The sequence below is a fragment of the Copadichromis virginalis genome, linkage group LG13, assembly GCF_057382275.1.
Source record: "Copadichromis virginalis isolate Kocher_CV1m ecotype Utaka linkage group LG13, C_Virginalis_male_GT1.1, whole genome shotgun sequence".
In the NCBI taxonomy this organism is placed as follows: domain Eukaryota; kingdom Metazoa; phylum Chordata; class Actinopteri; order Cichliformes; family Cichlidae; genus Copadichromis; species Copadichromis virginalis.
This window is the reverse complement of record NC_140630.1, coordinates 18,995,689-19,010,898: the sequence shown is the minus strand read 5'-3', so window position 1 is coordinate 19,010,898 and position 15,210 is coordinate 18,995,689. Positions and strand designations below refer to the sequence as shown.

The following is a 15,210-nucleotide window of genomic DNA, read 5'->3' as shown; positions in this document are numbered from 1 at the left end:
ATGCGCATGCTTTGTTCCAAATCGTCAAGATAATCCAGTTATACTTTTCCACAGTACACAGCGTGCTTTACTACAATGACTACAAAACAGGGTTGCGAGTTTTCACAATATCCGGGGGGTGAGTCCAAAGATTAGGTCAACTAGTCAGGACAAAAAAATAAATTCAATGGCCCTGAATAGATTTGTACATGTTTTTTACACAGTCATTGATGCTAGCCAAGAAAAGTTAATGAAAGAATTGCATAAAGAGTAAAAAAAAAAAAAAAAGAGTATCAAAAGGAATATAACAAATGATTAAAATAGTGGGTAGCTGTTATATCAAGATCCCTCTCCTATCAGCATTTATAATAAATAGCAATAAAACAAACAAGTAGCTAACAATAAACAAATCTAAAAATGCCAACTATACACATATTAAAGCTTTATACAGATGTGCAAGGTTGCTTTGAGGTATTGCACTTGTGTTGTGTGGTGGTGGTGTTTATGTGTGAGAGGTGCTGATGTGCGTGTTCAGTACAGCTGATGGCTTGTGGAAAAAAACTGGAACAGTGTGTTAGTCCTGGTTTGGCTGGACCTGTAGCATCTCCCTGAGGGCAGTGGTCAAACAGGTGGATGTAGGATGGGTGGAGTCTCTGCAGTAGTTAAATGCATATCTTGAAGACCTTAGTGCCATATTATCCTAATAAAGCACTTTGCTCTCAGGCTGCAGGCCTACATGTGGTTCGTGGAGTTTCTAAAAGTAGAACAGGAGGCACAGCTTTCAGCTATGGAAGCTCATTTCCACCACTGAAGAAAAATTTCCATCCGTAGTCAAGATTTCAGGTTATCGCAGTAGTTCGACTTACTCCGTTCTCTGAGAAAATAACTTGATATTTGAAGTAAGTTAGTTGAAATTTGGAATTATGGATGGGGTTCAAAGTATTACGTTTTGGTTCAGTGGTGGAAACAAACTTTCATATTTAGCTATCAGGCCCCTCTCCAGTGGAATCAGCTCCCAGTTCAGATTTAGGAGGCAGACACCCTCTGTACCCTTTAAATGTGGCTAAAACCTTTGTTTTTGATAAAGCTTACAGTTTGGGCTGGATCAGGTTAGGGTGCCATAGGCTTAGTATGCTGTAGCCCTTGCTATGATGCGCTGTCACAGCACTTCGTGACAGTGCAGACTCATTAAATTGTTTGGGTTCTCTCCCCAATACAGTAAGATCTTTAACTTATGGTATAAAGTGACCTAAAAATGTAACTGAATAGAAAACTTTGCAGCACACACATTAAAAATATGACAAAATCCATGCAACAGGCTTGTGGCAGTGTGACAACTAATATTAAACATGGCTCTTTTTCATTGGGGTAGTGCAGAAAGCTATGACAGGGAGAGAATTTCACCTTTTTAGAAAACACAATGATTACCACAGCAGGAAATGCTGGTTAAATCTCAAGTTTAACCAATGACATTAATAAGCACATTTAGCTGAACAGTTCTGGGGTTCTTTCATTTAGATCGTGGCTCAAAGAGTTGGCAGTTCGTCTTGTAACCGGCTCGAACCGTCTCGGTCATTGTGTCCTTGGGCAAGACACTTCACGTACCGCCTACTGGTGATGGCCAGAGGGGCCGATGGCGCGATATGGCAGCCTCGCTTCTGTCAGTCTGCCCCAGGGCAGCTGTGGCTACAACCGTAGCTTGCCTCCACCAGTGTGTGAATGTGAGAGTGAATGAATAGTGGAATTGTACAGCGCTTTGAGGGCCCCAAAAAGCGCTATATTAATACAATCCATTATTATTTATACCAGCCCACTGGGACGCTTAGCAGAAATGAGCCACTGCTATTGTACTCAACTCTTTTCTTCTTCAGAATTACAAAACTTGAATTGATGAATTCACTCGGACCCTGAAACCAAAGCACCAAGTCTGAACCATCACATATTCCATGAAATTAACAATTACATCACAGAAAAATTATAAATTCAAATTTAATTAAAAACAGTGAGAGAGAAAAAAAGAAAACTATTTTTCTTTTTTATTGAGGTCTGTAATACATTACAATGTAATACATCCTCCTCCCAATAATTAGGGAGCGCCATTCTACTTATTCCACCCTTTTAAAAACATTTCCCTCTCCATTCAATTCAAGTTCAATTGTACATTTAAATAAACTTTAAAAATTATTGTTGTATTTATTCCATTATTCAATTTTTTTGCCTCCTTTTGCTTTTTTCATTATAAATCTTCACTTCAATAGAAGGTGTTAGCTTGCAGAAACAACATTACAAAAAGAACAAAAAACAAATCCCTAATGCAACAGCTAAACTGTAAACAGTGTTGCAGGTGAGGAGCCATCGTCAGCTCTGAGGTAAATATCTGCTGCGTCCTGCTGCAGGCCTCTCGTTACCTCTTCTGATTCTGCTGGGCCTGCCTCAGTAAAGTGTCGAAGTCTAGTGCATGATACTTGCCTTTTGCAGGCGTTGGCTCGTACTCTCTACTCGAATCTGAAATGATTATAGAGACGGAATTGCATTAAAAATAAGAAGAGGAAAAAAAAAAAAATCAAAGAGTTATGCAGAAACTTTTTTTGCATCTGGAAATTTAAAAGCATACCTAAGTCAGCATAGTTGCTCTGGCAGAACTGTCTCCTTCCACCGAAACAGAGATCAAACGGCAACTCGTCAGGCTTGCGCAGTTTACTTCCATTCTCAATCGCTGTGAAAGCATCCCTGGTGTTGTAATAAGTCACAAAGCCGTAGTTGTCCCTGTGGCAGATGACCAAAAGTTTAATTCCTCCTCATTTTTAGTTTGAGCAGAGAGGGCAGCAACAGGACTCGCACATAGCTTCAAGGTGTAACTTGCTTTTAAAAGAGCCACCTGGTGGTGATGCCAGGAAGCTCCAGTTATGAACAAGCCTGAATTTGCTTTAGCACTGTAGCTTGGCCTAAGAGGTCATAGACAAGACCAAGAAGGTTCAAAGACAGTGCAACTTTCTCATTTACAAAACCTTCCCAAAAGCTCTATGCTAAGAAAAAGTGGTGATGTAAGATGTTTGCATGTATAATACGAGGAGCTTACTTACCCATGGTCTCTAAAGTGCAGGGTACATTCTTCGATCTCGCCAAAATAGGAGAAGCGCTCTTTTAGTTCTTTTTGGGTCATCGTTCCCCGGATTTTACCAACGTAAACAACGCGGCGCTCCTCCTGGAAGAGAGTCCATCAGTTTTACATCATAACTACTGGAATCATTTCACTTAATTATACCTAGAATAATTAACTTACAATGGCTTTCTCCTTGCGTCTCTTCACCTCTTCCGCATTTGGCTTTGGAGCATGACCATAGCTGGGCCGATATGAGGGACTGAAGAAGAAAAGATGAAGCCTTTACTCGTCATTTCAAGGTTTCTCAAAGTATATGTAGGGCACAAATGAAACAGCTACCAAGAGAAGTCACAGTACTGTACCTGTACAATTGTCTGCCTTTACTCCACTGATCCCGTCTTTGAGGGGACCGAGATCGTGACCTGGAGCGACTCCAAGAGCCAGAACGAGAAGAAGAATAGGAATACCTTCTCCTTCTGGGAGGAGAGCGGGACACAGAAGGCTGATAGGAGGAACGGGACGAGGAGCTGGAACTGCTCTGGTGACGATACCTAAAAATCAAAAAGAAGGAAAAGGGAAATCATTACACATCAGTGAAGAGGTTTAATGCATCTGAATCAAACACATGTTTTGGGACAAACCTTTTCTTTGTTGGAGAGTGTGATCTAGACCGAGATCTAGAAGAATCGGAGTCTGACTCTGAACAGCTGGACATTGGACTGGGAGAATGATGTGATCTTTTTCTAGACCGACCTCTGGGCCTCTCTTCAGAACTACATCTGGGGCTGGGTGTGCGAGAAGCAGCATGGCGACGGTATGACCTTCCCAACGGACCTCTCCTCGGGCTCCTTTCCTTCAATTCAGTCTCTGGCCGAGTAGGAGAAGCATCTGGAGTCTCCATAACAGAGCTTTCGTCCAACCTATTTGCCTTGGGCTCCAGGGGCTTCACTGGACAAACTTGTGTTTTGGTTAAAACCGCCTGATTTATGGTAGATTGGAGAGATGATGCCAGGGCAGCTGGGGTTGTTTGTGTAGTGGTTGGAGTATGTTGCCTGATGGGTTTAATGGTGATAAAGGACTGCTGTTTAATATTCCAACGCTTGCCTGGCTCTGCAGTGGGAGTGCCTTTGTTGGGAAGGCAATAGTCATGATCCATGCACGCCAAATCGGGGGCTACAGTGGCAGCAGCGAGCGTGGGTTTGCTACGTGGCCTGACTGAGGGCAGAGGCCGAGCTTCTATCTGGATAACTTTGGAGGGGCTCGACTTGGAGGCTTCGGAGGCTTTGCTCTTCCCAAGCAGTGCCACAGCTGCCAGGGGTTTCCACATTTGATGAGGAGGAGTGGCTGGAGGTGTCAGAGCTGAAGCAGAGGGAAATATCATGAGTACTTCAGACTTCTGTATACACTGACATAAATGAAGCATTTGAGCAGACAAAACATCTCTAAATTAATCAAGTCAAAATGCTCATTTACCTGCAGTGCTTGAGATGTCACTAGCTTTTACACGTTCCACAACAGACTTCTCTGGAACCAGTTCGACACTGCTGAGCAAGCACAGGCGTATGTTAGTATATCAGCGGTAAACAGCGTAGGTCAAACCTCGGTGGTCTTCAGCCCAACCCGAGATGGCCCTTAGTGCTGCCAGGCACTGGCAGGATTTGCGGTAGGTCTTGGCATGAGGTGGGCTTGGACCACCTCCTCACATACACAATCTGTCACACAAATCAAACGGTTTTCACTCTCACAGACAGTTACTCACTCACACAGAGCAGCGTCAGGGCTGTAGGGTAACTCACCTCGAGTTTCCTACAGCTGCTGCTCTACCAGAGACCTCCGACACACATTGCTCCTCTTTGGCTGAAGGGGGAAGGAATAGAAAAGTTAGTGCATCGGTGCACAAAGTGAGGTTAAAAACTCTCAGTGGAAATGTTTTTAGTACAGGGCTTATTTTCCATAGGACTGAAAATAGTCAGCAGCTACATAAAGCGCATTTAAACAAAACAAAACAAAAACAAACCCAAACACTTGACATAAGTCAGGCCTTGTACATCCGCCCAAACAAAGACAGAAGGGCTCGAGTTAAATGGATTTGCAGACGGGGCAGAATTCCAGTAGCTGAGCAGACAAGTGCACAGAGCAGCTTCTCTGGCCCCTGCAGCATCCATCTCTCTTAAAGGGGAATGTTACAGTTAAAAACAGAGATGCCCCACTATCTTTGAATTTAAACAAACGGCTTTATTAGAAACACAAGCTTGGAATTCACCCATTTACCATAGTAACAGACCAACTACAAGGCGGTTCTTGTATGTGATTTGCAAACTAAAGGAAAGTTCATGCATGAACCCCTGTTAAGCACACATCTCCTGAAGTCAATCACAACTCCTACCCACTAATCCACTACTGCTAACCAAAGATGGGGCTGCAAGCTTGCATACTACATTGCACCATTACAAAACCAGGAAAACTGATCCTCTGACCACATTTAGCTTGGTACTTCACTATGTGACACACGGAGCTACTGGCCTAAACACCCATCTAATTATAATTCAAGGAAGTAAAATAAATCCGAGTGTGCAAAACGTTCAAACGAAACCTCTGAGATGGAGTGGATACAGAGAAAACTGAAGCATTATTAATTACCTTGGGTTTCCTCAAACTGCTCCAGTAAACTGGTCAGATCAGCAGCTTCAATACCTGTAAATAAAGGTCATTATGTGATTATAACAGAATGATGCTCATTTAAAGGCAAACTGCAGAGCTTTTTATTTTCTCTCATAGATATACTGCCAGCAATAGTGGATGCTCAAACAGTTTAATAATGTCAACATGTGTAAGTAAACCCAAATGATCAGGCTTCAGACACTTTGTTCTACTCGTGGCTCTGAATGAATTCACTGATAGTGGACATCATTAATATGGCCATCTCCACCTGGGGTGTGAGCACAGAAGCTCCACCCACCTGCTGTTCAAAGCTGTTGTTTACAAGAAGCAGCCAATCAGAAGAAAGCTGGCTTAAAGGGAGAGTGACCTTGACGATTCAGGAGTTAAAACTGCTCATTTTAAAAATCAGAGTGTGAAAGATTGAACTGAAGCCTACTTTAAGCATTATTTAGAGCTGTAGTTAAGCAGAGGCCAAAAACATGGCACTTTAAATGGGCAAAAAAGCCCCCCTTAAACTATTACATGTACTATAATGCAGTACACAAAAGCTCTTTTCACAGTAACACTCAAACTGAGCAGAACTACAGCGGTACAGAGAATAGACTGGACACAGGACAAAGGCTCAGCTGAAAACGTGACAGCCAGGAAACAGATTATTGTACGTAACAGTCCTGAAGAGCACAAATGGGTCGATTTTTAAAGTGACACTGTGCATTTTCCTGCTTTCTAACAGTAGACAATTTATAATTTCTAATATTGGATTCCTGCACATCAGCCTGTCACTGGAGCAGATTAAGCACAGTGAGTTCAAGTCAGCAAAGCTGTGGCACTGACAACAGTTTATAGCATATCAGTGAATTACTCTTGTCAAAGAAAGATAATACTTAAAAACAAAAAAGGAAAGAAGAGAAGGTATGAGAATGTTTCTACTCCTAAAAACAAACTAAAGCTTTTAAAACACAAGTTTAACTTTAAGCTCACCTATTTCACTTGTGAATGCTTCAATCAGCTCCTGTGTGGAACTCTTTGCTCTTTGGGCTTCCACTGGTGTTGTGGGTGTTTCTTTAGTTTCAGCAACAACTGGTTTTGTTTTTAGACTCTGGGAGTTCGAGAGACTAGCAGCTGGAGTGGAACACAGCTGGGTACCATCAGCTGTGGATTTGGAGGACTTGCTATCAGACGCAATGGTGATATTTAAGGAAGTGAGAGCAGTGACCTCAGGCACTTTCTGGGAAACCACAGTGGTCTTCTGGGGGACACTGGGAAGAGATCCAGTAGCAGCAGTGGGTTTTATTTCATCTGTAGTGGTTTTAAGAGTGGTCTTGGTGAGCTCTTCACACTTAGATACAGGCTGAGAGATGGGGACTCCATCTACTCCATCCATCCCTCCTGAAAGAGCAGGAGAACATTTCCCATCTACTGAAGATGCGAGCTGAGTGTTAGGAGCCCCAAAGTTTTTAGGCACATTAGGTGCTGCAAGCTGAGTAGTGATGTTTTGGGGCATGGCTGAATCTTTAACTACATTAGGGACCAGAACAGGATTTTTCTGAGGCAGACTGGGCGGTTCGGGTGTTTGTTGGGGTTTAGGAATTGAAGTAGCAGGTGAAACCTTGCTGGAAGGGGCAACCATGTAGGCAGGTGGAGCCAGCAGTGCCTCGGGGGTCGGTGGTGCACATGGTCCTCTTGGTTGCCACGCAGGTTTGACCTCCTCCACCTCCTTTTTTGCCGGCTGGGTGATGGGACGTCGAGGATCCTTGGGGCTTGGGTCAGGCAGGCAGGGAATAGGGGGAAGCTCTTTGGGAAGCTCTGGGAGGCTAGGCCACTTGGTGCTATTGTTGCGTTGCTTTTCCACTGGAGCAGGCCTTTTCTGTTGTCTAAGCCGTCTATACTCCTCTAAACTAAGTGCTTTGGGTTTGGGCTCTGGGACTGCCGGAGCCACGGGAGGGACAGCCTCACTAGCACTCAGCATCACCTCGCGAGTCACAGAGATGGGAGCAGCTGTCGGGATCTCTGAAGACACCGGAGAGAGGGAAACAGGGGGAGCTGCTAATACATTCACGAGCTCAGTGGGGGCTTGGACTGGCTGTTGTGAAGCTTCACTGGGATCCTGAGAACTCATTGTTGTGGGTGTATACCTGTCTTCACTCTTCCCAGGTTTAGCACTTAACAGCACTGTGTCCTGTCTAGAGGACAGAGATTTAACTTTAGTTTGTTGCACAGTCACTTCACTGATTACTGCTGTAGTGGAGGTCTGAGGTTGAGTTTCAGTTTGGCATAGCTCTTTTTCTTTAGGTTTTACCAGCGATGGAACTTGGGTTGAGGCAGCAGGAACTTTTGGGAGTTTTTGTTTCTTTTCTTCTTTGACAGATTTTCTTTTGGGCTCTTTGGGCAGTTCCTGTGCTGCATTTCTTATGGTGCCACTCCGAAGGACTCTTCCTTCCACAAGATAAGGATGAGACTGTTGCTTGCATTTCTTTTTCTTTTTCCTCCTGGATGGACTTTTCTCTTTAATTTCTTCCATTTGGCTCTTAACGGTCTTCTCATCTTTTACATCTAAACACACTCCTGTTATTTCTGGGGATGTGATTTTCATGGGTGCCTCGTTGACCGTTACATCGTCTTCGTCATCAACAACTATATGCTCTGAACTGTCTTCTGCTTCATCTGAAACTTTCTGCTCTTTTTCTGAAAGCTGCTCTTTAACTGGTAGATTTATGTCTGGGATGGCCAGGATGGGTTCTCCATTTTCCCCCCGGTCCACAACCTCAAGCACTATGCCTCCTTCCGGCATAATCTGTTCCCCTGCCTCATTCTCCACACATACCGACAAGCAGTAGGGTTGGATATGCCTGACCAGGTCGCCCAGGCTAATCGAGACACCGTCTTCATTTGTCTGTTCCAAGGTAAGAGGATGTAGGAAGGACAGAGCCTCCCAGTCTAACAGGTCAGCGTCAGGACATGAGTCAAGCCCAACTGGGCTCAGCGTGAGGGAGCTGTCTTCCTCTTCCTCCCCATCACTCCTCTGCATAGAGTTTTTCTGTATCCTAGGGAGGCTCTGAGTATAAATGGGAACATAACTATCTGGTTAAAATCTGCCTACAGTACAAGATTATTTACATTACTATAAATAGGAAGACGCTACCTTTCCAGTTGATAAAGGCCTAGATGGTGCGTCTTTCTCTGTAGGGGAACGTGATAAACCCAGTAATTTCCTGAGCTAGAGAGTGAACAAGAAAAAAAATACTGATGTTAACTTTAACAAACTAGCAAACAGGTATGTTCAGAATAACAGAGATTAGCAGAGCGTTCCACTCTGTCCTGTGCTCAAAGATCAGATTGGGGAATGTTGAGAGCAGAGATAATTTCAGACACATGTACAACTGCTGGGCACTAACCGGAGACTGTTCCCTGCCCCTTTGACCTGACAGCAGGTCTGAGTCAGGCAGTATGTCAAACGGAGACAGGTTCTCATCTTCTACATTGTCAAGAATCTCCGTCAAGGCTGTTAGCAGCGTGGCTTCGTTGTCATCATCTAGGACTTTGGACTATATAAAGGATCAAAACAAACAATTAGGTCAGAGTCTGGGACATTAGGTAGTGTAATATACAGAGCTTACAATACTGTATAACTCCTTGAAGTTGATGAAAACGTAATACTACACAATGTGAAGTTAGTCTTGCCTCTATTGTCGGTGTGTCCTCAAAGAAGGACAGATTTAAGCAGCTTTGAAGGGCCTCCAGAGTTTCTCCGGAGCTCAGCTCATCAGTCTAAAGAGGGGGAGAGCAAACAAATGTCAAATCTGAAATAAGCAGTCAAATCAATAACTAACTGTTGCTTTAAAAAGAAAGAAAGAAACAAACCCATAAATGCACAAGTGAAAAAAAGAACTTCCACATTCCTCCAAACCTTTCAAGGCGAGGCACCATTGCAGTGTCACTAATGGACCACTGGGCTGCCTCACCATCACGAGTGGACTTGTGTCATTTCAAAAAACCACATAAAGAACAGTGTGCACAAAAGGTAAACAGAGAAACAGGTCAACAAATCTCATTCATTCATTTTCATGGCCGTGGCTCAAGTGAGGCATTTATAAACAAGAGCCTGAAAAGGAAACCTCAGCGGGCAAAGGAGGGCACATGTTTTTAATTCCAACTTGCAGGAGGAGGAAAAACAAAATAGCAGAGGCTATTCTGTACATAAACACAACTGGATCTGCTTTACAATTAATATAAATGTATGTATCCATCCATCCATGGATGGATGGATGAATTAAAAAAAAAAAAAAAGAAAAGAAAAAATCCTGAATCATTACTTAAATTATGCACATACTAGTAGCATGTTCTGTGAATACCAAGACCAGTTTGACCAGTGTAAAACGTATTAGCATGCGCTTTGATATAATGTTGGCTGACTTGGCGTAAAACTAATCTTCGGGTAATCTTCCAGAACCATAAACATGGCAATAACTTCTACAAACGGGCCCTCCTATCACTGGAAACATAACCGACAAAATTAACTTAATGTCGCCATGCAGTGGTCTAACAGAGCCCCACGTGTTTCTATCTACACATGCACACAGCGTGCAGACATGTTTGATCTTCGCCTCACCCCGTCCAACGACAGGCCACCCAAACCCACGTGTTGCACTACAACAAACCAGAAGCAGGGCCTTCAGCTCTTCTTCCACTGCTGGCTTAAATTCATGCGACTAAAAAGCAAAAATCTTCACTTTAATGCACAAATTAACACGTCAACGTGTTAACAAAACCACAGTTCGCGGACTCCGAGGGAACGGCTTGTGAGCTTTAATTTGACTGTCTCTCGTGCGCATGTGTGGGGGAATCCAACATGTGATCCCCCACTGAACCACATGTGTACACAGAGTTAAGTTTGAATGAAAACTTGCATATAACAGCAGTGCCAGTGTGAGTATGAGTACGTACAATGTTAGATATAAAACAGCATCATCATCATCATCATCCCTGAGCTGTTGACACTTTACTGCAGAATGATAGGGCAAAGCATGTAAACTACACAGCTAAATTAATAAAGCATCAGATCAACTGTCGAGCAAATAACTCTGTTTACAAAACACTTATTTCAGTGGTTATTATATACACACTATATTGTATTAAGTTGAATGACTGTAAAATAATCGGGCAGGGTTAATGCGATTTTTATTGCCACGTGTGTATCTGTGGATGAAGAGCAAGACTATCGGGTAAAAAGTGCAGCAAATGAGATTAAAAGCGTAATATTGATATCATCTACACAACTGGAGGCAATATCAGGCCAACTACTGATAACACTGCACAACTGTCACGATGATATTTAACCGCTTGTTGGCTTTATGTCAGAGAAAACCTGCCTCGTTCACTTAGCCAGCCGGCCAGCCAAGCTACACTGACTCACCAGCTAGCGTTACCAAACGTCCATGAATACAAGAAAATTTAACCAGCGAGCATTATTTATCAAAACATGAGACCACGGAGTCATAAAGCTGCAACAATCACTAAATAAGATGCGCCTTTTCAGTGAGTTATAGTTGTTATGCTACAGTTGCATCCACGTGTCACTTTCTCGTGCACAGTACATCCCGTACAGATGAGCACTCTGCCCCCCAAAAGTCACCCAAACACTACTAACAGTGGACCCAGATGCTAGGAAATAAAGAATAAAACATTTTCGTTACCTCGTCTAGTGTATCCAAAGGGAAAAAGTCCATATTGCACGCTGTTAAAGTCTCCTCGCCTGTTCCCCACCGCGCCGCCATCTTGGAGGTCTACTCCCTGCCCAGACTCGTTTCAGAATGAAAAGTAATGAATCAGAGGTGCACGCAGACCGGCTGGAGACACGTGGTGCAGCATTCCCGGCAAAATGACGCAGAGGGGGTCAGGGGTTGAGCGGCCACGTTTCTTTGTAGTTCCTGTAGTTCCAAACTAGCTCGCTACCCACGTTTTCAGCCTCATGAATGAATAGTCAATAGTCAGTTGCTGATGTAGTCCAAAGTGCTACAATGTCTCTCTTTGCTACAAGAGAGATTTGGTACTTATGCGTCAAAGACAACGACGAAATAACAATGCCAAACTGTTTTTCTTTTTTCAGGCAGGTTTTAATCGGCCTTGTTTTTGCCAGTGAAGAATATCAGGTTATTATCAGGTTATTATCTCAAAATTTCAGCTTACTTACTGTGTATTTTTACATTTTTTGAAATATTTAATTGAAATTTTGAGATACTAACCTAAAATGCTGACTTACTGATGCACTGTTGATTCTCTATGTGCAGTTTTTAATTACAGCCTAAACAATATGAGTTTTGAGACCGATACCAATGCCAATATCTAGTATAATTTAAATATCATATATTGGCCTATATTTTTTTTCTTTCTGACAGAAGAAACATAAACAGATTTCCCTAAACATTTGTTATGTATGGTTATTTACAAGCCTGTACTAAGATGTGGTGGTAATGTATTTGTGAATTACTTTGGATGACCTGGTTGTTGTTTGTGCCCTCTGGTGGACACACTGTGAAACAACATTGATAATATAGTTGAAGGGCAATTTTCCTGTCTCTCCTTTACTTTTAAAATTTTGATTTATAGGCCAAAGACGGTGGTATATTGGCAGAAAACTATTATTGGCCAATATATCAGTCGTGCTCTAGAATTTATGTTCCAATGGCCATAAGAATGAAGTTAATACAGATTATCCTTCAAAATAACTGCCCAAAATGACTAACCCAATCTGGGTTGGTCATATTGAGTAGCGGAAAACATTGCAGTTCAACCTGGCCTTTTGTTGAAATAATAGCTTATTATTCTTTCATTGCCTGTTTTTAATGATCTTTTTTGCTATGTTTTTTTTTAAATCAGGTTTTTAACATGGTTTACATTGCTATTAACCATGTTTTCATATTCTATTTTATTTTATTGTGACTATTCCTAGTTCTGACTTTGCTTGTCTGTCGTGTTTACACAGTATGGAGCATTAGAAAAATGAGAAACACCTGATTGAGAAATGACCCGAGGAGGAAGACAGAGGCATTGACCTAACCTGCAAATTCCTAAGATCTCGATTCAACTGAGCAACGACGGGATGCACCAGGACAAGCTTGATTAAGCGAGGCCCCATCCTTCACCCCACGTGTCCCAAACTATTTGTGTGATGTCTTTTAGCGTGCTGTTGGTAAGAATGCTTTCTCAAAGTAACCACATTAGTTTTGGACTGAACAGGTCAGCCACAATAAGGACGCCTCTCAAAATGGAAGACTTAAACATTTTACCAATGAGAGTTTGAAGATGTAGCAGTTTTATTTATCACAGAAGAGAATGCATCTGAAATACAGACAAACAGAGTAGCAAACCACAATGGAAGACCACAGAGTGTGCACATGTGTGCTTGTGGTTGGGCTCACCTTTAATCCATTTCTACCTTTGAGACACAGGGAATTGCCTATGGCTTTTCCTTGCCAATACAATAGGAATCCTAATGAGAAACACATCACCCCCACTTTTGTATTTGACCCAGTTTAATCTCTCCCTCTGTTTTGCCTATCTTCTTGTGCCTTTCATTTATTACTTCGCATGACAAAAGATTTCCACCATCGTCTTTTACTCACGTCACCAAAGCTCTGAGGGGAAGCACTATGTCTCTGCAGTGTGGTGTTTGGTTAGTCTGAGCGAGGTTGTCGCAGTGGTAATCTTTTGCGCAAACTTGATTTTGTACGTGGATTATTCTAAAGAGTGCGTTACAAAAACCATAACTCAAAATCAGAAAACAGAGTCTGACAAGAGCCCGTGACTTTACTGTAAAATCTTCATCAGTTGTGTGATTTGAGTGATTGTCCCCATCACTTGACCCAATATGTTACGTGCTATGTCGATAAAACATAGATGTAAATTACCTGCCGCTTTATTAGGTTATTTAGTCAATGACGTGTCAGCAGTGCAATGCATTTAGCCACGTAGACATGACTAAGATGACCTGCTGAAGTTCAAATCGAGCATCAGAATGGGAAGTAAGGTGATTTAAGCAGAAACAAGGTGCTGCTTAAAGATCAGGAAACTGACGCAAGAGTTTTCAGGAGCTTACCAAAGCTGGACAATAGAAGACTGGAAAATGTTGTCTGGTCTGATGAGTCTCAGTTTCTACTGCAGCATTTGGATGGTAGGGTCAGAATTTGGCATAAACAGCATGAAAGCATGGATCCATCCTGGTCACCTTACTACCACTTGACCATCCTTAAAAAGCTGCGGAGTACCTTAGCATTGACGCTGACCATGTTCAACTGTTTATATGTACCCAATTATCTTATGGCTACCCCCAGGAGGATAATGTGCCAAATTAAAGCTCAAATTACTTTCTTTAACATCCAACTGTGTGATGCTATCAGCAGCACCTTGTAAATCTATGCTGTGAAAAATGAGTAAAGGTGATCCAACCTGGCAAGATGTACCTAACAAAGTGGTAGATGAGTCTATTTAGGGAAAGATTGTTGTTCTTTTGCAGTGGCTGTGGTTAGCATATTTGATATTTGTGTCCATGTAAAAAAAAATGTTCACATTAAAACAGCAACATAAGTGCCCTCAAGTCCTGGAAAGCTCTCCCTACTTCCTTGTTTCCACGGTCACTGAAAGTAATTATAGGCTAAAACTGTGGGCGCCAGATGGGAAAGAAGCAAGAAACTGCATTTTAGCCACTGCCAACTGAACTGTTTGAAAAAACCCATATATATTAAGATCTTTTTATATTTGCTTGGAAACTCAACTGGAAATAATGTTCATTTTAGAAATGTTTGAGAGTCATTTAGGTTACCGTGTTGACTTCATGCCATGGGTTCTGTTTTTCAGTGTTAAACCAAACTTGAATTCACATATACTGAATCATGATTTGTTTCCCCTTGTAAGAGACCACTCAGCTAAAGGACATACAGACAGAGATACAACCTCAAAAACCCAAAACAAGAAAAATTATTTTACCGTGCTAACAAACTCAACCTATATACTAGCAGATTAAACCATTTTAAATGCAAAGGGGGAAAATACAGACCAAATGACTAAAATTAATTAAAATAAATCCTGTCAGCCCCAGACTGTGACAGCAGATGGTTCAGTCCATAATGATTTGCCTTTACATTACAACTAGCTCCACCCTCAATCTTGTTCTGCTAAAACTAGGAGGGACTGGAGCAGGAGGCTGGACACTCACACAGGTAATTAAAAAAAGTGCCTTCTATAAATCAAATGTGTGCGCACATCAGTTAGAATACATTGTAGTGTGTTAAATTGTAATGAAACCAGTTACCCTAACTAACTTAGCTCTGTAATGGCAGTGGCTGCAAATGAACTCAATATATGAATGATGCTGGAGTGTGAAACCTTAAACCTGTATGTCCGATGTCATGCAACTGTAAAGATTGGACAAATATTACTAAAGTTGTATTTTATTTGTGTTTCAGATGGCA

At 42.1% G+C, this 15,210-nt stretch overlaps 1 protein-coding gene and 1 non-coding gene across 3 annotated transcripts; both read right to left on the bottom strand.

Moving 5' to 3' along the window:
* Positions 1–1,950: 1,950 nt before the first annotated feature.
* Positions 1,951–11,563, bottom strand: pprc1 (PPARG related coactivator 1). Of its 2 annotated transcripts, none has more exons than XM_085477769.1 (14): positions 11,437–11,563; positions 9,425–9,511; positions 9,139–9,288; positions 8,886–8,960; positions 6,725–8,798; positions 5,723–5,776; positions 4,879–4,939; positions 4,556–4,626; positions 3,724–4,441; positions 3,445–3,633; positions 3,263–3,341; positions 3,063–3,184; positions 2,594–2,745; positions 1,951–2,484 (listed from the first exon to the last, which is right to left on the bottom strand). In XM_085477769.1, the coding sequence occupies exons 1-14, from the start codon at positions 11,515–11,517 to the stop codon at positions 2,384–2,386; spliced, it is 4,014 nt and encodes a 1,337-aa protein (XP_085333895.1). In that variant the 5' UTR covers positions 11,518–11,563; the 3' UTR covers positions 1,951–2,383. The 2 variants fall into 2 exon arrangements, with proteins under 2 accessions (XP_085333895.1, XP_085333896.1); XM_085477770.1 differs by having other exon boundaries at positions 4,556–4,623.
* Positions 2,830–2,969, bottom strand: LOC146695536 (small nucleolar RNA SNORA50). The gene has a single exon (XR_014923759.1). It is a non-coding gene; the product is annotated as a small nucleolar RNA SNORA50 (small nucleolar RNA).
* Positions 11,564–15,210: the final 3,647 nt, after the last annotated feature.

Excerpts from the sequence above, each read along its gene's own strand:
- pprc1 (XM_085477769.1), bottom strand. The coding sequence starts at position 11,517 with ATGGCGGCGCGGTGGGGAACAGGCGAGGAGACTTTAACAGCGTGCAAT. Across the intron at positions 4,442-4,555 it reads TGACATCTCAAGCACTGCAG|CTCTGACACCTCCAGCCACT; the intron begins GTAAATGAGCAT and ends CCTCTGCTTCAG. Across the intron at positions 3,185-3,262 it reads GACGCAAGGAGAAAGCCATT|GAGGAGCGCCGCGTTGTTTA; the intron begins GTAAGTTAATTA and ends ACTCTCTTCCAG.